The sequence below is a fragment of the Scyliorhinus canicula genome, chromosome 6 (assembly GCF_902713615.1).
Source record: "Scyliorhinus canicula chromosome 6, sScyCan1.1, whole genome shotgun sequence".
Classification (NCBI taxonomy): domain Eukaryota; kingdom Metazoa; phylum Chordata; class Chondrichthyes; order Carcharhiniformes; family Scyliorhinidae; genus Scyliorhinus; species Scyliorhinus canicula.
In genome coordinates, this window is record NC_052151.1 from 86254500 (window position 1) to 86278023 (window position 23524).

At 46.2% G+C, this 23524-nt stretch overlaps 1 protein-coding gene across 2 annotated transcripts in view; it reads left to right on the forward strand.

The window, feature by feature from the left end:
• Positions 1 to 23524, forward strand: part of LOC119967290 (amine sulfotransferase-like) — a 67518-nt gene that overhangs the window by 34260 nt on the left and 9734 nt on the right. For both annotated transcript variants that reach the window (XM_038799622.1, XM_038799623.1), the window contains exons 4-6: positions 2495 to 2697; positions 12344 to 12470; positions 19448 to 19542. In XM_038799622.1, the coding sequence (XP_038655550.1) occupies positions 2495 to 2697; positions 12344 to 12470; positions 19448 to 19542 (425 nt within the window). The remainder of the gene's footprint in view (positions 1 to 2494; positions 2698 to 12343; positions 12471 to 19447; positions 19543 to 23524) is intronic.

Here is a 23524-nt window from a genome sequence, read left to right on the forward strand (position 1 = left end):
AGCACCAAACACATCTTCCCCTTGCAAAGATGTTCTCATTCTATTTTGATAGAACATAGAACATACAGTGCAGAAGGAGGCCATTCGGCCCATCGGGTCTGCCCCGACCCACTTAAGCCCTCACTTCCACCCTATCCTCATAAACCAATAACCTCTCCTAACCTTTTTGGACACTAAGAACAGTTTATGATGGCCAATCCACCTAACCTGCACGTCTTTGGACTGTGGGAGGAAACCGGAGCACCCGGAGGAAACCCACGCAGACACAGGGAGAACGTGCAGACTCCGCACAGACAGTGACACAGCCGGGAATCGAACCTGGGACCCTGGCTCTGTGAAGCTACAGTGCTATCCACTTGTGCTATTGTGCTGCCCTAAATCTTAGAAAGTAATAGGATGATCATTCCAAAATTGACTGTACCCTAAACTACCAAACATATTTATTTTTTAAATAGTGAACAGTGATGCTAACTCCTTACTCAGATCAGCTTGACTCATGTTCCACGATTTTTTTCATTCTGATATTTGACAATTGAAAAATCTTAGGCGCAACGCCTCCATTTGCTCAGTAATTTAGCTGTGTTATCCTTAGAAATGAGGGGCGGAATTCTCCGCTCCCTGGAAAAATCGAGAAGGCCGTCGTGAACTCGGCCGAGTTTCACGACGGCCTCGGAAGCCGCTCCTCTCACCTTATTCACCCCCACCCGGGGGGCTAGGAGCGGCGCTCCGTTATTCTCGGCCGCCGGGCCTTGATGCTTGCATCAAGGCGGTGGGCCGATAATGACGCGACGGCAGCGCCTATGTGACGTCATCTGCGCATGCGCAGGTTGGCCGGCTCCAACCCGCGCATGTGCGGCTGACGTCACGACGGCTGACGGCTCAAACCCACGCATGCGTGGTGGCCGTCTTCCCCTTCGCTGCCCCGCAAGACGTGGCAGCTTGATCTTGCGGGGCGGTGGAAGGGAAAGAGTGCGTCGCTTTGAGACGCCGGCCCGACGATCGGTGGGCACCGATCGCGGGCCAGTCCCCTCCCGAGCACGGTCGTGGTGCTCACTCCCCTCTCCGCCCCCCACAAGCTTCAAACTGGCCTTTGGCGCCCATGTTCACGACGGCAACGACCAGGTGTGGTTGCCGCCGTTGTGAACCGGTTGCGAACGGCAGGCCGCTCGGCTCATCCGGGCCAGAGACTTGCCGGTCGCCGTGAAAAACAGCGAGCGGCGATTCTTTCGAGCGGGGGTGGGAGAATCGCTGGGGGGCGCCAGGGGGTCGTGAAATGAGTCACCCGGCCCTCCAGTGATTCTCACACCCGGCGTGGGGAGCGGAGAATCGCGCCCGAGGATTATGGTTGAACTATTTGTTCATTGACTTTTTAAAAACATTTCGAGTACCCAATTATTTTTTTCCAATTAAGGGCCAATATAGCATAGCCAATCCACCTGACCTGCACGCCTTTGGTTTGTGGGGTCGAAACCCATGCAGACACAGGGAGAATGTACAAAGTCCACACGGTCAGTGACCTAGGGCTGGGATCGAACCCTGGTTCTCAGTGCCATAGGCAGCAATGCTGACCACTGCACCACCGTGCCGCCCCTTTGTTCATTGACTTAAAGTGTGATGTAATCTTACGATCACAAGAGAAATCTTGCATTACAAGGAGGTTGACACAAGCACCATAGATTGCTGTGTGCAAGGTACCCTTTGAAGCTTCGAAACATACTTTCATAAAAAGGGTCGACTTAAAAGCTGAGTATAGAATGTGAACCATCAGTGCTGGTGCAGGAGAACCCATTTTTGATTGTTGGTTGTAATGCATGGCCTGCTTTATCTTAAACTCCCAATCAATCTCTTGGCATAATGGTTGTACTGCCTGCTTTATCCCATGCGTGACTTATAAGGCCAGCATGTGAACATACAGACACAATCCTAAACATACACCTTTGATCTGAAAAATGTAGACCAACTCCTAATGTGCGTATAGCTCTAAACATGCATTTATTGGCTGAGAAATGAGGATAGTGATGCAATTCATGTGCTGAGTATAGGTCTAAGCAGGCATTTTGGTGCTGAAAAAATGACGTTGTCTTGTACGCCAGGTCAACTTATACGCTGTGCTCTTCTGTAATTTAAAATTTCCTTTCCTTCAGTAAAACTAGTTGGCATTTGAGCGACACATTGTTGTTTCCTAAACTGGTGACTGGGAGTGTGTGTGTATGTATGTGTATATGTGTATATATATAAATGTATATAAAATAGGACCCGAATATTCTATTTAAAAAAACCTATGGCTGGAAACAGATGGAAGGTCCCACAAATAACGGCAGCAGAAACATCAGCATAAATGGGATGGTTAGCATACTGACCTCATTTTGAGCCTTTATCATCTCTCTACCTAAACCCGTCCCATTATGCCATGCGGTGAAAGTTTACAGGCGCCATATGAGGCATCTGATTTGCGATTTTCTTTTGATTTTTGTTTTTTCCTGTTGTACACCAGGTACTATATGGATGCAGCAAATCATGAGTTTAATTTATTCCGATGGTGACCCAGCTGCCGTACAAAGCAAACCAGCGATAGAACGTGTTCCTTGGATTGAGTTGCCAAATTCAAATTTTCCTGCACGCCCATCCCCTCGCCTGAGTGTCACACATTTGCCCTACCAGTTAGTTCCAAAAGCATTGAAGGAAAAGAAGGGAAAAGTAAGAAATTTCTCTCTCCTATTTTTTGTTTTACAAAGTACTTTGTCTCTTCCGTGTTGTTTATATGTTGACATTAAATGCATTTTTCTTATGACATTCTGAATGTGTGACAAGATAGATGACTAATAAAGACATTTCTCATAATTGAAAAATGAAAATTGCTTATTGTCACAAGTAGGCTTCAAATGAAGTTACTATGAAAAGCCCCTAGTCTCCACATTCTGGCACCTGTTCGGGTAATGCACTTATTGTATTTGATGTGATTGAGTCTTTCAACTCTGGCTCCAGTTTAAATGGGGCTTGCACTGCTATTACCTTCCCACAAACCACAATGGGCAGCACAGTAGCATAGTGGTTAGCACCATTGCTTCACAGTGCCAGGGTCCCAGGTTCCAATCCCGGCTTGAGTCATTGTATATGAGGAGTCTGCACGTTCTCCCCCTGTCTGCGTGGGTTTCCTCCGGGTGCTCTGGTTTCCTCCCACAAATCCCAAAAGATGTGCTGTTCGGTAATTTGGACATTCTGAATTCTCCTTCAAGTGTACCCAAACAAGGGCCAGAATGTGGCCACTGGGGGCTTTTCACAGTATCTTCATTGCAGTATTAATGTAAGCCTCCTTGTGACAATAAAGATGGTTATTAAGTCTGTGAAGATTGGGCATCTTACCCAATATTCCCTGCTGTCGCCTCTCCTCACTTGTGTGTTTTTGACAATTTTTATCCCATTCTTTCTGATGTCACTCTGCAGTGAGCAGCACGGTAGCACAGTGGTTAGCACAGTTGCTTCACAGCTCCAGGATCCCAGGTTCGATTCCTGGCTTGGGTCACTGTCTGTGTGCAGTCTGCACGTTCTCCCCCTGTCTGCGTGGGTTTCCTCCGGGTGCTCCGGTTTCCTCCCACAGTCCAAAGATGTGCAGGTTAGGTGGATTGGCCATGATAAATTGCCCTTAGTGTCCAAAAAGGTTAGGTGGGGTTACGTGGATAGGATGGATGCGTGGGCTTAAGTAGGGTGCTCTTTCCAAGAACCAGTGCAGACCCGATGGGCCAAACAACCTCCTTCTGCACTGTAAATTCTATGAAAAATATTCCTGTTTGCCTGTCATAAACGGCGAGGGATGCAGGAACTATACTTTCTGACCCATCTGGTTCTGACCTTTGTTCCTGCCCAGTCCTGTGAGTCCACACTTTGAGAAGCTGGCAGACGTTTTTCTCTTGCTTATCTGCCATATCTGATGGCCCACAGTGGCTTCTAATACTTTATTGTCATTCTTCATATGCGCACTTAGCCCTTCTGTTGTTACTCTGCTGCTAAATCAATATAACTGGAATTGAAAATCCAGTCCACCAGGTCCCTCCATGTTCTTTTGCACCTGTCTAATTTTCCAAGATGTGCCAGAAGGTGAGGGGAGGCGAAGAGTGGTGAGTGTATTTAACAGGTTTGTTTCAAACACGAGCTTTCGGAGCACGGCTCCTTCTTCACCTGAAGAAGGAGCCGTGCTCCGAAAGCTCGTGTTTGAAACAAACCTGTTGGACTTTAACCTGGTGTTGTAAGACTTCTTACTGTGCTCACCCCAGTCCAACGCCGGCATCTCCACATCAAGTGTATTTAACGGGCAGGTACAAATTGAAGAGATGAATCTGATGGGTCAGAAAGTCTGGTTCCTGCATCCTTCACCCTTTTGACAGGTGGCCAGGAATATGGGGAGAGCGACATCAGAAACAGGGGGGTAGAAATTGTCAAAAGCACACAAGTGAAGAGAGGTGACAGCAGGGACTATTGGATAAGATGCCCAGTACCATTTAGTGGCAAATAAAATATGGCACCCAATCAGATAGTCACAATTATAACTTAAATTATGTATTTGGAAATGTATCAAAATTGCAGTTTCTAGTTGCAGGGGACCATACAGGCCCAGTGTTTCAAATCTGGCTGTCCCAGCACCAGCCATTTTCAGAATGTGACATACGTTTTTTGCGAGCTGTGGATATACTCATCTTCAAATCTGTCTTTTTTATCCTGGTGCACATTTTGTATTTGTCTGCTCTTGGGTTGCATGGCTTGCGCTATGCCCAGGAAGTTTCTGACCGGTGTCTTGCCAAATTAATAGTCCTTGTTTGTTCATGGTGGTTGGAGTGGGCTGGGATGGGCTCAGCTTGCAGTGGCTCAGCTGCGATTATAGCATAGAACATACAGTGCCGAAGGAGGCTATTCGGCCCATCAAGTCTGGACCGACCCACTTAAGCCCTCACATCAACCCTATCCCCGTAACCCAATAACCCCTCCTCACCTTTTTGGACACTAAGGACAATTTATTCATGACCAATCCACCTAACCTGCATGCCTTTGGACAGTGGGAGGAAACCGGAGCACCCGGAGGAAACCCACACAGACATAGGGGCAATGTGCAGACTCCGCACAGGCAGTGACCCTGCAGGGAATTGAACCTGGAGCATTGGTGCTGTGAAGCCACAGTGCTAACCACTATGCTACCGTACTGCCCTCGTTTTGACAGTGCTGTGTGCATTGAATGTTGTTGCCAACGAAGATGCTGTCTTGGCTGAAGATCGCATCTCTGTGGTGAAAGTTGTCATGACTCATACATTTCATCGAATCCATACAGTGCAGAAGGAGGCCATTCGGCCCATCAAGTTGAAAAAATGAATGAAAAAATGAAAATCGCTTATTGTCACAAGTAGGCTTCAAATGAAGTTACTGTGAAAAGCCCCTAGTCGCCACGTTCCGGCACCTGTTCGGGGAGGCTGGTATGGGAATTAAACCGTGCTGCTAGCCTGCCTTGGCCTGCTTTCAAAGACAGCGATTTAGCCCTGTCCTAAACCAGCCCCGCCGTTTATGACAGGTAAACAGTTTGCACCGATCCTCTATCTAGGCCCACTTCCAAGCCCTAACTTTGTAACCCCACCCTAACCTGCACATCTTTGGACACTAAGGGGCAATTGGCATGGCCAATCCACCTAACCTGCACATATTTGGGCTGTGTGGAGGAAACTGGAGGACCCGGAGGAAACCCACTCAGACATTGCGAGAATGTGCAAACTTCACACAGATAATAACTAAGGCCAGAATTGAACCCTTCTCCCTGGTACTGTGAGGCAGCAGTGCTAACCTCTGTATCACCCTGTCACCTCACTTTAAAGCATTGCAGAATATTTTTATGATAGTGGCGGAGGTGCACAAGGAGATTCTTGCACTAGGGGCAGCACGGTGCTGCAGTGGGTTAGCCCTGTTGCCTCACGGCGCCGAGGTCCCAAATTCAATTCCAGCTCTGGGTCACTGTCCATGTGGAGTTTGCACATTCTCCCCATGTTTGCGTGCGTTTCGCCCCCACAACCCAAAGCTGGGCAAGGTAGGTGGATTGAACACGCTAAATTGCCTCTTAATTGGAAAAAAAATGAATTGGGTAGACTAAATTTTTTTTAAAAGGAGATTCTTGCACTTTTCCTGATGAGGACCTGCCTCTGCATTGTTGAGATCCTGCTACATGGCATGTCATCCATCCTGATGGAGTCGGGAGAGGGGGCCAGATGGCATGTGCCCTCAATCTCGATCTCCGGCAAGAGATGGAAGGCGAGTTCCCGACTGAGTTTGAAAATAGGCTGCCATGTTTTAGTAATCTGGGAGGTGCATCAGATTCGATGGATCACAGCAAAGTCCTGTCTTCGGCGTCAGAGGTTGGGATTACTGATCGCCGGTCCTATGTTGTCTTGTTCTTGATGCTTTTCATGAGGGATTGGAGGTGAGCGAGCTGGTTGAGTCATCTCCCCCTGCCAGGGCCTAGGCTGTGGACCACCTGGGCATTGGTGAGATGGCATTGTGGGAATAATGGAGTCACGTGCTTTGAACGTTGGAATCCTGAGAGAATCCGGAGAGATCCTGAAGAGTATGCATTGATTATGCATTATCCTTTGCCCTTGCCTCTTTGTGCGACTTGGAAGATGTCTTTATCCTGCAGTTTGCCCTGCGATTCTTCTGTTATCCTGGACATTACTCCCTTGGTTATCCTGATTTAGCAAATTCATGTTGAGTGAAATATGAGAAATGTCATTTGTGCACAGTTTCACTCCTCTGGTATTAAGTCTCATGACTTGTGGTGGGGGGAACAGGGGTTGCTCTTTTGTTATCGGCCCCTGTTTGTAAAAAAGGTGAGTGGAGCTGGAGCAGGGAAAGGTGGGGTTCTGTTCTTTGTTAACTGACAGTAAGAATCTGTGTATTTACCCTTTGATGGCCCAGGCAGACTTTTCGGTATCCTGGAGAGGACTGGGTTTTGATTCCTGTGACTCTTCCTTTCGGTTGAATTTGTTTCTTCACTTCGTTTGGGTCTCTCTCTTTATCTTTCTTCAGAACTATGGAAAGTATTAGAACATCAGGTTTATTATTAGGGCAAGCTGAAGTGGCATCAGTATTCATGGCTGATTACTGGGGAGGAGGGTAGTCTTGGGTACCCTTCGTGCATTGGTATTTGACGTGAGTTGGTTTGGGCATCCCCTCCCTGGGTGTTTTTAAAATTTTTCCTTATTCCATCAACTGGATGAGCATTGTACAAGTCATTATCCTGGTCTGGTCCGGTGATGCCAGGGACGAGGGAACGGGCCCTCCCTCCCAGAACTCGCAATTGATGAGGGACTTGTCGGTTTTTCTTCACCCGGGCTGGAACAATTATCCTTTGCCCTTTAGTGTGAATGGGAGTGGTGCATTGCCCTGGATGGAGCTGGGGATGTGTAGGCTCTGGGGGGGTGTAGGTCTTGGGGATGTGTGGGAGGACTTGGAGATGTAATTTCCTGTGTTTTGGATGATGCTGGTCTAAACTAGGCCCGGTGCTATGGTTGGTATCTGCTATCCCTGAAGGAAGGGGGTTTTCCTCTTTGGGAGTTCCTACAAGGGATATCTGGAGAGGCTGGGTTAGCCCCCCCCCCCCCCCCCCCCCCCCCCCCTCCCGAGTGCATGGGGACCTGGGGATGGACTGAGTTCTGCACTTGGTGGATATCCTGCTTTTTCTTTCCCCTGGGGTGGGTGTGATGTCCTTATTTTTGAGTAGCTGGTTCTCCTCCTCATTGGCGTGTGTGTGTGTTTGTCTGGGATGTTTGGAGTTGGGTTGGGTTCTGACCCTAAACATCCAAAAGGGTTAGTTTTGATGGTTCTTGATCTTCTTCATTTTGGAGACCTTGAAGGTTGAATCCTGCACTGGGTCTCTCTCTTCGCTTGTCCCTTGTGGTACTAGAATGGTGTTGGTGCCTGATGAAGTTGGATTTGAATTGACGATCTGGCTACTAAGGAGTGGGACTGCTGTGGGTACTCCTTCTGCGATTGTGGTCACCTTGTGTTTGTTTGGTTTATTTTCTGGAGGTCTTTTCTCCTTTTTCTTCTCGTCTGGATGAGCATGGTATTGACTTTGTTTTTCTATTGATCTGGCCAGATTGGTGGAGTGGGCCCCCTGGTGAGGCCGGGAAGAAGGGCTTCGGCCCTCCCTCCCAGGGCGCCCTATGTTTGGATGCCTGGATGCTTTCCTTTTCCTCTTGGGATGGGCTTGACTGGAACCAGAATGATTATCTTTATCCCAGTGCTGCGCTCTGATAGTTGGTTGAGTGGCTTACTCCCTCCTTGTTGGTGGTTGCTTCACATGCATTATGGTGATTCAAGGCCTGGTTTGGGGCCTGAGCTGTTTTTATCCGTTGGGGTGCTTTTCTACCTCTTCTCCTGTGAGAAACCCTGGGTTTAAGAATGACTTAGATAGTTGCTGCCGGTCCTCTCTTTATCAGTATATGGAATGATATTGGTTCTGCTCTGGACCTGAATTGGGGTTAAGTTGATGTGGGGTAAGTATTCTAACTCTCCTTAGAACTGGGAATTTCAGTATTTTCTTCTGAGTTGGGCATGATGGAACTGCTCTTGACTCCTACATTGACGCAGATGGGTCTGATCTCCATAAGATTAGATTATATTTAGATTTATTGTCACATGTACTGAGGCACCATGAAAAGCATTGTCCTGCGTACAGTTCAGGCAGATCATTCCATACGTGAGAAACATAGGACATACAATAATTACACAATACATTGACACAGACATCGGGTGAAGCATACAGGACTGTAGAACACAATAGAGAAGATGGTGAAGAGATCAGTTCAGTCTATAAGAGGGTCATTCAGGAGTCTGGTAACTGCGGGGAAGATGCTATTTTTGAATCTGTTATATGAGATGACTGTGATGGGTTGTTGATCCTTGGGGCGCTGTTGGCGTCAATGGATATTTTATGTAGGTGCACGCCTGATCTTGCCGTGGGAAATTTAACCTGATTTCTTCTGATGGCTGTGAAGTTGTGCGGTGTGGGAGGGTATGCACTGTTTTACCATGTCTTTATGACTTTATCTTGTTTTTTCCCCTTGGTCCTTGGTGGGGTCATCTTGTTTCATTTAATGATTGTACCGAGCTAATTGTCCTGTCGTTATCCTGTTCCATTCTGTACTCATGTATGTTAGAAATATTTTCTTATCTCTTCATGCATTATTTTGTAACTTTGTCGTATAATTTTCTAAATTGTAAAATCCTAATAAATTTACTTTTAAAAAATGTGCTGTGCATCAATTCTAATTAAGTAAAATTTAAAAAAACTAGGCAATTTGCCAAAGGCCTGCATTGGCATTGGATGAGTATCAATTTCGCCGCTTGCACGCCAGTCTATTCCTGCGCTCCACACAACCTTTGACCCCAGCCGACCTGGTTTGGTTCACAGGCGGAGCTGTCTGACCCAAAACCTGGCAGGATTGGTCTCAGGTCGGTTTCGAAATACCATAGACTGGATTCTCTATTTCCCGACGGCGTGGGACTGCCCCACAATGAGAAACACCATTGACCGGCTGGTGTAACGGAGAATCCCGCCGGCGGGTCGTGGCAGAAAAGTGGCGCAGCGGGGCGGAGAATCTAGCTCCGTACCTGTATTACATTGGCATAATATACTTTATGTAATTCATCAATATGCTGAGAGTGCTGGAGTGTCTGGGTGGGTAGTTCTCCCACCGCTGAGCTGGAAGCCCTCTGATTCAAGTCCCATTCCAGGACTTGTTGGCTGCAACAAGTGGTGCAGGAAAGCCGAATTTTAATGCTAGAAGCAGGAAGGGCATCTGGATGGAAAACCACCTGTTGAATGCAACACAATAATGGCTGAGTTGAAGGTGACCAACCAGCATTGTGGATACCCCATGTAATAAAGGAGAAAGTGAGACCATTATGCTTGGGGTGATCAGTCTCATATGTTGCACTAAACATTTGAACAACTTACTGATCTTTTTGAAATTGATTTAACAAATAAGAGAAGAATCAATTACAATTTAAAGTCTGTAAAAAAAATATATAAATATATATGTGTACATAGCACACAGAGCATGAAAACACTGGAATGGTCATGGAGTTCTACTCCCTGTTCTTTGAAATGCCAGTCTGACTCCTCAACCCCAAAAAGTGAAAGAGGTTTTAATTGCAATTTTGATTAAATCTTCACTTTCATCAGATAATTAGTCAGTATAGGATAGTTATTTTGGTCCAGATTTCAGTAGAACAGAACCTCTGTTAGTTAGATTCATTCTTGTACATTTTGGGATTTGAAAAGTTTTTGCCGAAAACATTGCTGGAAGTGCACAATGGTCATGGTGCGGCAAGGAGAGAATCTCTAGGACCTTGGTGAACAGAGGGCAAACTATATGGGCTGGATTCTCCATTCCTGAGTCATTCCTGAGTCTGTGCTGATGCCAATGGAGGAACCGTGGAGTTCCACGTCAGAAAAATCAGCGCCAAATCGGCACCGATTCTGCTACAGTGAGGGGCTAGCACCGGCACTGCGTGGAACACTAATGGAACACACGAAATACAGTGCAGGAATTGCTGGGACCGGGTGGACTGTGCATCAATTCTAATTAAGTAAAATTTTTAAAAAACTAGGCAGCTTGCCAAGCTGACAAGCTGCAGCCATGCTCAAATAATGCAAACCCCACACACACACTGATCGGGGCCAAAAATATGGGGCAGGTTGTGCTGGAGTGCCCATATGTCTGATGGGTGGGCTGGGGCCAGAGGGCACCCAGAGGGGTTTCCCGGGGGGGTCACCTATACGACCCAGCCACCGGGATTATAGCGAGCTGTCAGCGGCAAGCGCAGCCTTATGGCTGCCCTGCCAGCTGCGGTAATGGTGTTGCATACCTGTCCATCCCGACTCCACAGCCCAACTCCTGGCCACCCCTCATTACACCCCCCCCCCCCCCCCCCAGCCCTGCCAGAAGCCAGCGGCATGGCTGTTGGCAAAGTATTGCGGTGCTCAACGCTGTCCGTCTGCCCTCTTTTTCTCTCTATAAGCAGCCACGATGCCAGGGGCACGATTGTTGAGAGCACACGTGGACTGTGCCGTTGGGAACTCGGCCCATCGGAGGCGGAGCATTGCAGCTGGGCCCACTGATGATATGCAAATGGTGCTTCAGCAACGCGCGGCCAACGCCGCAATGATGCCATTTTCGAGGAGGTGGAGCATTGCAATTTGGCATCAAACCAGTGCCTGCCATGATTTTGGCTTCGGGAGCTATTCTCTGCCCGATCGCACACCCCGATTTCGTCATCGGCCAATGGAGAATCCCGCCCTATATCTTCCTAACCAATGCAATTAAAGGATTTTGAAACAAACAGAGGAAGGACTGAGAAAGGGAGTGAATTAGAGAAGGCAAGTTCAATGTCAAATCAGATATAGGAACAAAAAGAAAGATTGGATTATTAAGGGAGAGAGAAAAATGAGAAAGGGAAAGTAAGAAAAATAATTAACATTTTTAAAATCACCAACAACATTGGGGCCTCACGGTAGCATGGTGGTTAGCATCAATGCTTCACAGCTCCAGGGTCCCAGGTTCGATTCCCGGCTGGGTCACTGTCTGTGTGGAGTCTGCACGTCCTCCCCGTGTGTGCGTGGGTTTCCTCCGGGTGCTCCGGTTTCCTCCCACAGTCCAAAGATGTGCGGGTTAGGTGGATTGGCCATGCTAAATTGCCCGTAGTGTAAGGTTGATGGGGGGGATTGTTGGGTTACGGGTATACGGGTTACGTGGGTTTAAGTAGGGTGATCATTGCTCGGCACAACATCGAGGGCCGAAGGGCCTGTTCTGTGCTGTACTGTTCTATGTTCTATTTCACAGCCTGGACGATTGAAACTTCAAAAGTTTAATTGTTTACTTTCTGGGTAAGAGACATTTGACTGACAGTCATTAACAGTTAGCATACTATTAATAGGGTAATTATGCTGTTAATTGCTCAACTTTAAACTTTTCAAATAAAGTTTAATGGTCAATTAAAGTGAAAATACAGTAACCTTTTGAAACGTAGGGAGGTTAAGTGCAAGATGCTGATTTGTAAAGCTAATAGTGATGATTTGCAATTCACAGAGTATCTCTTCCTCACTACAAACTGTTAGTTTAGTTTTGAATTAGTAACAGTGTGCATTGTTCATTGTTGTTTCTTTAATAAAATCTGGGTCAAAATGATATCTTAAAATTAAAGTAAAATAAACTTTTAATATCAGAATATACTCATACATTCTATCAATGTTTTTCTTTGTATAATTTTTGACATGCTGCTTTTCATACTCTTACCTTCCATTCAGATTATTTATGTTGCCCGGAATCCTAAGGATGTACTGGTCTCTTCCTATTATTTTCATCAGCATCTTGCCCTTTATGAATCACCAAAGGATTTTCCAGACTTCCTAGAAAAATTCCTTGATGGTAGAGGTAAATATCTAGATTATAATTCCATGAACGTTGTGTAAATGGAAGGTCAGTTTGATCCTCAAATCTCATCCTTCTGTATCATATTGTCCTTTATTTTTATATATGTGTGTTAATGAGTGCGATCTGGCCGTGTCCTGCTCGAACGATAAATGCCGGGAAAGTCAGCTTCTGGGATTTACCCGGCTCGCCAAGCGTTGGATCTCGTGAGATGTCGGGATCAGTATGCATATTAGGGTGAGTAGCTTGTCTCACTCTAATATGCAGCTCACCTGATCTACCCAAGGCTTTGGGATCTAACCCCTTCGCCTTGAAAACCTTAGGCAAGCACCGTTCTATACTGGTCCCCACAAATGGGGACTAGGCAGAAGACACTTGGGGGGGACCCTATCAACACCCCTGGATGTTTGGCCTCCAGGCAGAATGTCAGCCTGACACTGCTGATGCCACCTGGGCACCTTGGTACAGGCACCCTGGCAGTGCCACCTGGGTGCTGGCACTGGCAGGGTACCAGACAGATATAAAAGCAAATGAAAGATGAGTCATAGCCACATAAACCACAGGGAAAGAGTCCCCAGAGAGAACAAAAGGTGTGAAAGGCCAAACAGCAGAGAAACTAAAATCAGAGGGTAAACTGTGACATGTAGATGTGGGGGTAGGGGAAGGGGGAAGCAAAAGGGAGAAAGGGGAAGGAAAGATATATAAGATGGGGGTATATATATATATATACATAAAAAGACAAGAAAGAAAGAAATGGTAAAAGACAGTTAAAATGAAATGATGTAAAGAAATGGATCGAGGTGGGATTGAGCTGATCATCTGAAGTACCAGTCTGATATTCTGCCTGTGCCAGGGATCAGGGACGGGGGTGCCCTGGCCCTGTGAGGTGGAGTGCCTAAGGACCCCCTTATAGGTGGGTTGGGGCTTTGGGGAGCTCATGAGTTGTACCGGGGAGGTTAAGAAATTTGGGTGCCATTTAAAATGTCATCCCGATCTCCTCCTGCACTGAGGTGTTCTGGCGAGCGGAGCTCCTCAGTGCAGGTAAAGGGGATAAGTGAGGCCTAGACAGGGCATTCTCTGCCGAGGCCCTGGATTGCAACAGAGTCCCGCTCGATAGCGTGGTCTTTCTCAGCACTGTGAGCGCTGAGCAACATCGGCTAAACATGCTTGACACTAGACCCTGTTGCAATTTGGTTAGATTGCGCCCAACGTACTGATTGAATCTGACTCTTCAGCAGATGTCTTCATCTAAATCTAGAAAATTGTTAATGTTGTCAACCCCTGAAGCATGTATGAGTCCACACAGAAGGATCAATTCTGCAAGGCTCTGGCCTCAGCAAAAACTTTGCGAGTGGCAAGAGATGGATGTCAAATCACATGGGTAGATTCATGTATTGGAAGTGGAACATGCTATATTGTGCAACAAATGATTTGGGATCTTTGCCAGAAGCTGATCTTCCATCCTTGATAACTTGTCACACCAATGAAATTGAATTCCTCAACCCCATCTTCCCCCTGGCCCTCCATTCCAGGTGTGGGCTGAGAGGAAGGGGTGAGGGCATAAATTGGAAGGAAAGGTAGGAGGCAGAGTGCTTGTCACCTTCCTGACACCTTAATTAAGGAACAGGAAAGATCAAAGATGATCTTCCCACCCAAAGGCCAAATAAGTGGCCAACTGCCACCACGGGTAAAGGCTGTGCAGTGAAGCAGTCACCTGACTTCTGGAAATAAAGAGCTCCTGGTCCTCTGATTAGCTGGCAGCTCTTGAGGGTAAAGTCTTCGCCGTTAAAGGAATGGAAGACTGATGTCAAGAAATTTTTCCCCCACCTCCTCCGACCTCCCAGCAGCAGCACCCGAACACACCCCCACCCCCAGCCCTGGCAACAGAACAATAACAGCTTGTATTTGTACAGCATTTTTAACAAACTAAAATATTCCAAGGCAATTCACTGAAGTATTACAAAGAAAAATTGAGACAGAGCCAAATAATATTAGGGTAGATGGTAAAAGTCTTGGTCAAATTGTAAGTCTTAAGGAGCATCTGAGAAGAGGAAAGGAGATCAGAGAGGTTTAAAGAGGGAGTTTCAGAGCTTAGGGCCTAGGCTAATGAAGGAATGCCCATCAATGATAGTGCAATTAAATTACAGTGTTCAATATTAATGTGTCAATCTGTCACCATTGAATGCAAGTTGGGAGTGAGAGCAGCCGTTACTAGCTGAGGAGATGTTTGGGCATTATTCTTAAGTTCTTGCCTATGGGGAGAAGAGAAACAGGAAATCTGTACCTATGTTTTTTTAAAAAAAAATTTAGATTACCCAATTATTTTTTCCAATTAAGGGGCAATTTAGCATGGCCAATCCACCTACTCTGCACATTTTTGGGTTGTGGGGGCGAAACCCACGCAGACACGGGGAGAATGTGCAAACTCCACACGGACAGTGACCCAGAGCCGGGATCGAACCTGGGACCTCAGCGCCGTGAGGCGGTTGTGCTAACCACTAGGCCACCGTGCTGCCCTATCTGTACCTATGTTATCTGGGTTTTGTGAATAAACCTTTGCTAAAGGAAGACTGGTTTCAGCTTTATCCTGTCATAGGGCAGCACGGTGGCTCAATGGGTTAGCCCTGCAGCCTCACGGCGCCGAGGTCCCAGGTTCGATCCCGGCTCTGGGTCACTGTCTGTGTGGAGTTTGCACATTCTCCCCGTGTTTGCTTGGGTTTCGCCCCCCACAACCAAAAGATGTGCAGGCTAGGTGGATTGGCCACACTAAGTTGCCCCTTAATTGGAAAAAATGAATTGGATACTCTAAATTTATTTAAAAAAAAAGCTTTATCCTGTCATCAGGGAATGGGCATCGGATTGTAACACACAAGAGGCCAGAATTAGATAAGTGAAGTTATCCCAGAAGGTTGTGGGCTGGAGGTGTTAACAGAGAAACGAAGCGGTGAGGCCGTGGAGAATTTGAATCCAGGAGGAGAATTTTAAAATCGAGGTGTTGCTCAACTGGGATTTGGTGAAAGTCGGAAACACCGGCATGATCGTGCAGGTAAGGACATAAAAAGCAGTGTTTTAGATAATCTCAGCTTGACAGTGATTAGAATGTAGAAGCCTTAATCAAGTCCTTTGGAAAGGAAAGAGAGTTTTGATAGGGTGTGTTCAAGGTGTTTTGCAGGAGAGGGGGACAATACCTGAAGAGAGTGTGACATTAACAACTTCAGTTAACATGGGTGCTGAGTGGGGAGAAGCTGAGTGGTCAGCAGTTTAATAGAAATAGAGTCGTGAGCAGGAGTTGCATCTAATGGACACAATGAGCTTAGAAAAGGTATTAGGGGAAACATATATAGAAAATAGAAGCTGAAGGAAGCCATTCGGCCCTTCAAGCCATTCATTATGATCATGACCGATCATCAAGTTCAATACCCTGATGACGCCTCCTCCCCCACGCCAATCCCTTTAGCCCAAGAGCTATATCTAATTCCTTCTTGAAATCACACAATGTTTTCGCCTCAACTACATTTTGTGGTCGTGAATTCCACTGATTCACCTTCTCTGAGTGAAGAAATTTCTACTCACCTCATGTGATAGTCCTGCCATGCCAGGAATCAGCCTGGTAATAAACCTTTGCTGCACTCCCTCCATAGCAAGAACATTCTTCATCAGATAAGGACACCAAAACTACACACAATACTCCAGGTGTGGCCTCACTAATGCCCTGTACAATTGTAATAAAACGTTCCTATTCCATACTTAAATCCTCTCGCTATGAAGGCCAACATAGCATTTGCCTTCTTTACTGCCTGCTGTACCTGTGCGCTTACTTTCAGCGACTTATGCACGAGGACACCAAGGTCTCACTGTGTATGCACCTCTCTCAATTTACACCCATTCAAATAATAATCTGCCTTCCTATTTTTCCTGCCAAAGTGGATAACATCACATTTATCCATGTTATACTGCATTTCCCATGCGTATGCCCACTCAGCCTGTCCAAATCCCATTGAAGCATCTCTGCATCCTCCCCACAGTTCACCCTCTCATCCAACGTTGCACCATCTGCAAATTTGGAATTACTACATTTAGTTCCCTCGTCCAAATCATTAATATATAATGTGAACAGTTGGGGTCCTAGCACAGATCCCTCCAGTACCCCACTAGTTGTTGCCTTCCAAACTGAAAAAGACGAATTTATTCTAACTTTTTGCTTCATGACTGCTAACCAGCTTTCTATCCATCTCAAGAGATTACCTGCAATCCCATGTGCTTTACATTTACATAGTAATCTGCTATGTGACACCTTGTCGAAAGCTTTCTGGAAGACTAAATAAATCACGTTCACTGGTCAACTCTACTAGTTACATCTTCATTGTCATTCATGATTTCCCTTTCATAAAATTGATGCTGACTTTGTCTGATTATGTCACTATTTTCCAAATGCTGTGCTGTGAAACCTTGATAATGGACTCCAGAAAATTCCCTACTACCAACGGTAGGCTCACTGGTCTATAGTTCCCTGTTTTTTGGACTTCCGGTGGAGCTGCTCAGAGCTGCAAATGAGACAGTGGGGCAGAGGCTGGAGAATCAGGGCCTGGTATTTCAGAAGGTGGAGGAGGCAGTGGGGGAGCAGGAGGAGTGGATGGCCTCAATCGAGATGGAGATGGGGATGGTTCTGGACAGCCAGAAGAGGCTGAACTAGAAATTGGAGGACCTGTAGAACCGTTCCAGGAGACAGAACCTGAGGATCGTCAGGATGCCAGAGGGCATTGAGGGAGCGGAGGGTGCCAAGTATGTGTGAGGATGTTGGAGAAGTTGATGGGGGAGGGGGCATTCGACTGGCTCCTCAAAGAGGATCGGATGCATAGGGTGCTGAGGAAGAGGCCGCAGGTGGGGGAGCCACCGAGGGCGATGGTGGTGCATCGATTCTTGAACAAAGAAAAGATCCTGCAATGGGCGAGGCAGACCAAGAAGTATACCTGGGAAGGGAATACGCTGTGGGTCTACCAGGAGCTTGGTGTAGAGTTGGTGAAGAGGAGAGCAAGTTCAACCATGTAAAGATTGCCCTATTCAAGAAAGGGGTGAAGTTTAGGATTTTGTACCCTGCCCGCTTGTGGGGGACACAATGGAAACAGGAGTTTTACTTTGATTCGCAGGAGGAGGCGATGGACTTTGAGGGCCCATGTACTGGGAGGAGTGTGAGGACACTGAACTTTGGAGAGGAGCTTTGTGTTCATTGTAAAGTGTATGGGTGGGTAGTTTGGGCTGGGTTTTGACGGGTTGGGGAGTTGCGATGGTGAGTGTGCTTTTTCCTTATCTTTGCTGCCGATTGGGAAGGATGGGGGAGGGGTAGGTTAGAGGGGTGAGGTAAATTCAGGGGCCTTGGGCAGGAGCCACCATGCTAGCTGGGTGGGCTTGTTGATGGGAGTGGTGGGGGGGGGGTCAGCAGGTGGAAGATGTGGGGGGGTGGCGAATGGGATTGGGTCTTTGTTTGGGGGTGGAGAGGGGAGGGGGAAGGGTTGTTGACATTGGTGTGGTTGGTGTGGTGCAATTGGGAAGGGAGAGATGGGAGTGGACGTCCGAGGGAGGGCCTGGAGGGGGGTGTGACACGGGCCGTGGTTTGGTCCAAAAGGTGTTGGGTTGATCAGCAGGGGAGGGATTCAGGGAGCCCGCTGACCAGGATGGCATGTGAGAGGGCTAAAGGGTAGGTTAAATGGTCGCATGTGTTCATGCATTTGAGGAGTCTGAAGGCGGATTTAGTGTTTTTATGGGGGATCAGACGAGGCTGAGGAAGGGATGGGTGGGGCAGGTATTCCACTCAGGGCTGGATATGAAGATGAGGGGGGTGGCGGTGTGATTTACAAGAGGGTGGCATTTGAGGTGAGGAGCATTGTTGCCAACTTGGTGGACAGATATGTGGGAAGCTGGAGGGGATACTGGTGGTCCTGGTAAACGTTTATTCTCCGAATTGGGACAATATTGGTTTTATGAGGCGGGTGTTGGGGAAGATTCTGGACAAGGACAAGCATCGGTTAATTATGGGGGATGACTTCAATATGGTCCTGTACCCGGATCTGGATCGGTCGAGTTCGAAGTCATAGGAGGTGTCAGCAGTGGCTCGGGCGCCAAGGGGTTTATAGGGCACATGGAGGGGGCAGGCCCATAGAGGTTTGGGAGGCTGAGGGCGAAGGAGTTTTCATACTTCTCCCAAATGCACCGGTTGTATACTATAAAAAATAAATTTGTCATTGTTGGAATGAAAGGTTCAATGTGCATCTTCGAAATATAGGATTGTTTTAACCCACACAGATCTCACGCGGTAGGGATGATCCTTTTCCCCGTGTAGTTTGCAGAATACGAGCTCCCCTGATAAAGGGGTGGGGAAACAGGTCATGTTCCTTTGTATAAATAGAGTAGGCCTGTCAGGCACTGACTAGAGAAGACCCAGTAGGGAACTACTGGAACTGCAATTGTTAACATGTCAAATAAAATAGGTTTTGTGTTCTCTACAACACGGTGTGGACTCTTTCCATTGCCCATTACTAAAAGGATTTTGCGGATGCAATTCGTAGTTATGCTGTAAGAAATAAATGAAGATGGGTAGAATTTTAAAGTGCCTTTTTCTTGTGCATGAGCATGTTAATACTTTCAATGAAAGTTGCAGGATTGGAAGGCCAATCTTTTGAGTTCTATTCCAAAAAAGTATCGTTTCTGAACTGAACTATTTCAGAATGTTTTGTGTTGTATCCAATAATGCAAAGCCACACCAGTGTTCATACTCAGTATGAATTTTAAAAGGTGCAATAGTGCAGATTATCACATGATATACTTTCTATAAAACAAAGTGAGAACTTGTATTCTAGTTTACGAATAAAATTTGATCACCTTAAATTGCTCAAAATGCTATAAATGTATTTGTTCAATTCTCCTTAAAATTTCAGTCAGCTGAAACAAAATATAACCATCAGTATTTGTTTTTCTTTCAACAGTGGAGTTCAGTTGCTGGTTTGACCACATCAGGGAGTGGTATGCTCATAAGGATGAATTCAACTTTTTATTCATGACCTATGAGGAGATGAAGAAAGTAATGATATTACACAAATATTGTATTTTTGTACATGTAGAGGACCAGGAGTAGGCCACAAAGCCCCTTCTTCTGCTGTTCAGCAAGATAATGGCTGATCTGCAAACTAACTCCACATATTCATTTTGCACAATATCCCATACATTTGATTACAAAACTGCATCAATCTCAGATTTAAAATAAACAGTTGACCCCGCGCCAACTCCCAAGTAACAGAAGTGTTCCAAACTTCCATCAGCCTTTGCACTTTAAAATGTTTCCAACTTTATTTCAAAAAAATCTCTTTGTTGCTTTCAAATCCTCCCCATGTCCTCCTCCACCCTATTTATGTAAATTCCTCTACTCTTACAACCCTCCAAGAAATCTGATTTCTTCTAATTCTGATCTGTCATATCATCATAGAAGTTACAGTGCAGAAGGAGGCCATTTGGCCCATCGAGTCTGCACCAGCTTTTAGAAAGAGCACCCTACCCAAGCCCACACCTCCACCCTATCCCAATAACGCTATAACCCAGAAACCCCACCCAACACTAAGGGCAAGTTTGGACACTAAGGGCAATTTAGCATGGCCAATCTACCTAACTGATCTGTTGATTATTTTTTGGTAATTGCTTCGCCATTAGTGGATACGCTTTTAGCAACCTGGCCCCTAGCTCCAGAATTGCCTCCCTAAATCCCTCCATCTCTCTTTCTCTCTTTCCTCCTTTAAAACATTCCTTAAAGCCAACTGCTTTGACCTAGCTTTTGTCCAACTGCCCTTAGATTGCCTTACGTGGCTCAAGTTTTGTTTTATAATGCAAAACCTTGGGATATTTTCATACATTAAAGGTGCTATATAGTTTGATGGGGAGAGTGAAAGCTGATTGGTGGGGAGAGTGAAAGCTGATCTGGCAAGGTGGGATGGTCTCCCTCTGTCACTGGCGGGTCGGGTACAGGCGGTTAAAATGAGCGTGTTGCTGTGATTTCTGATTATTTTTCAATGCCTGCCGATTTTCCTGCCAAAAGTCATTTTTCAGGAGATTGAAGGAATGATTACCTCGTTGATATGGGGAGGGAAGGTGGCCAGAGTCAGGAAGGTGATGCTACAGAGAAGAAGGCAGGCAGGGGATTTGGGTCTCCCGAACCTGATGTACTACTACTGGGCGGCGAATGTGGAGAAGGTGCGGGGCTGGGTCAGAGGGGTTGATTCCCAGTGGGTCAGAATGGAGGAGAGTTTGTGCAGGGGGTCGGGATTGAAGGCACCAGCAACAGCGCCGCTCCCGATGGCTCCGGGGAAATACTCAGGGAGTCCGGTAATAATAGTTTCATTGAGAGTTTGGAGGCAGTTTCGCCAACACTTCGGGTTGGGGGCAGGGTCAAGGGAAATGCCGATTCAGGGGAACCACAGATTTGAGCCAGGGAAGTGGGATGGAAATTTTCGGAACTGGGAATAGAAGGGGATTAAGACACTAAAAGATTTGTTTCTTGGGGGTCGGTTTGCAGGATTGAGGGAGCTGGAAGCGAAGTATGGGCTGGAGCAGGGGGAAATGTTTAGATACATGAAGGTTCGAGATTTTTCCAGAAAGGAGATACAGAACTTCCCGCTGGAGCTGGCCTCCATATTGCTGGAGGAGGTGCTGACGACAGGGGGACTGGAGAAGGGGATAGTGTTGGCAGTTTATGGAGCTATTTTGGAAGAGGAGAAGGCACCACTGAAAGGGATAAAAGCAAAATGGGAGGAAGAGTTGGGAGAAGATATGGAGGAGGGCTCTGGAGAGTGAATGCCTCCGCCTCGTGCGAGAGGTTGGGGCTGATACAGCAGAAGGTGGTATACAGTACACCTCACAAGGGTGAGGATGAGATGGCTCTTTGAAGGGGTAGAAGATGTGTGTGAACGTTGTGGGGGGGGGGGGGGGGGGGCGCAAATCACGTTATTATGTTTTGGTCCTGTCCAAAGCTGGAGGATTACTGGAAGGAGGTTTTTAGGGTATTCTCTAAAGTGGTGTACGTGAAACTGGACCCGGGCCTCGGGAGGCCATATTCGGGGTGGCGGACCAGCCGGGATTGGAAACGGGTGCAGAGGTAGATGTAGCCTTCGCCTCGTTGATTGTCCGAAGGCGGATCCTGATGGGATGGAGAGTAACCTCTCCACCCTGTGCCCTGGCGTGGCGGAGGGACATGGTGGAATTCTTGACTCTTGAGAAGGTTAAGTTTGAACTGAGGGGAAGGATGGAGGGGTTCTACAATTCATGGGCATTATTTATTATGCACTTTGAAGAACTGGATAACATCGAACATTAGTTGGGGGGTGGTTGGGGGAGGGGGACTGTGTGTGGTAATGCTGATTATGGGTGATTCCGGATTCCTTTTTGTCATTTGTTTATGTGAACATGCAGGCTAATATTTGGGGTTTGGTGGGAGGATGGGATCGTTGTTATTGATAAGGGGATTGACATATTCGTTACTGATTATTGTTTATTGTTGGTGGGTGTAAATTTGGAAGAAAATGCGAAAAAGGAAGAGAATAAAAATATTTTTTTATAAAAGGTGCTATATCGTAATGGTAGTAATAAATAGCTCTAAATACTGACTATGTTCCCTAGCCTTAGAGTTCCCTGTGTTGATCCTATCACTTCCCCTTAATACCTTGAAAACTTTGATCAAATCATCCCATAGTCTTCTAAATTCCAGGGAATACAATTCTGTTTGGGTATTCTCTTCCTGTGATTTAAGCCAGGTTTCATTCCAGTAAATCTACAATGAACTCCCTGCAAGGCCAATGTAAAATTTCCCAATTTGTGGCTGGAACACTACTCCAGGTGCAGTCTAAACTAGGGCTCTGTATGGCTGCAGCATTATATCTACCCCATTTTTTCCCAATCCCCTCAATATAAAGACTAGCGTTGTGTTAGTCAATTTGATTTTTTTTCTGTGCCCATTTGTGATTTCGAACCCCAAATCTCCATGGACTGCACTGTTTTGAGCTTGTCGCCATTTGGAAAGTACTCTCATCTATCTTTTTTAGACATTTGTGAATGGATGAGGAATTGCTCACGTAGCCTATTTGCTTATGCAAAACTCAGTACAAGAAATTTTAATAGCCACGTTTTGATTTGAAGTAAAACGTGTTACATATGGCCATTATATGGAGCAATCAAACAGTTAATATAGTTATGTTTTGAGAGGATGACTAGCATGGTAGATGAGGGAGTCAATTGATACTGGCTCTAAAGACTTTCTGGAGACATGTAATAAGGTTCCACACACGAGGTTCGCAATAATAAAACCACATAAAATTGGAGGTAACCTTTTGACATAGTTGGTAATTGGTTGGGATGTAGAAGTAAAAGGAATGCCCAAGTGGGATATGATGAATTGCGTTCCCAGTATTCTGTATTCTGAACTATTCAGCATATGTATGAATGGCTTGGTTAGTGGAATAAAGTTGGATACCCAAGCTCGGACTGAATGAGAAAACTTATGGAAAATGGGAGTTCAATATGTGTAAGTGTGAGGTCAACCACTTCACACTGGAGAGATAAATCCGAATATTTTCTCAAAGGTGACAGACGAGGAACAAAAGGAGCAAGATGTCCATGTACACAAATCACCAAAAACTCATGTATATGTACAAATCTGTTCAAAAAGTCCAGTGAAATACTGACTCCTACTTCAAGGGGATTGGTGAGACTGCATGTGATGCATTGCATCAAGCCGTGAGCACCAAGCCTCAAGATACACTGGCATTGGAAGTGGCAGAATGCAATCAAGAGCAATCACACATAGATAAAATTCCATGAGATCCAACATTGATGCCAGATTACATCAATAGTATGCCATGCAATAGTAAGGTGATGATCAGAACTTAAAAGATTGTTGATAAATCAACTTATTGTAATTGCCTGTTTGCAGTGTCTGAACTATGTGGAATAGCATGGCACTTTCTGTAACTGAATCTTTTGACAAGTAATAGCCGCAGTGTATTAACATAATCATTTGAGTT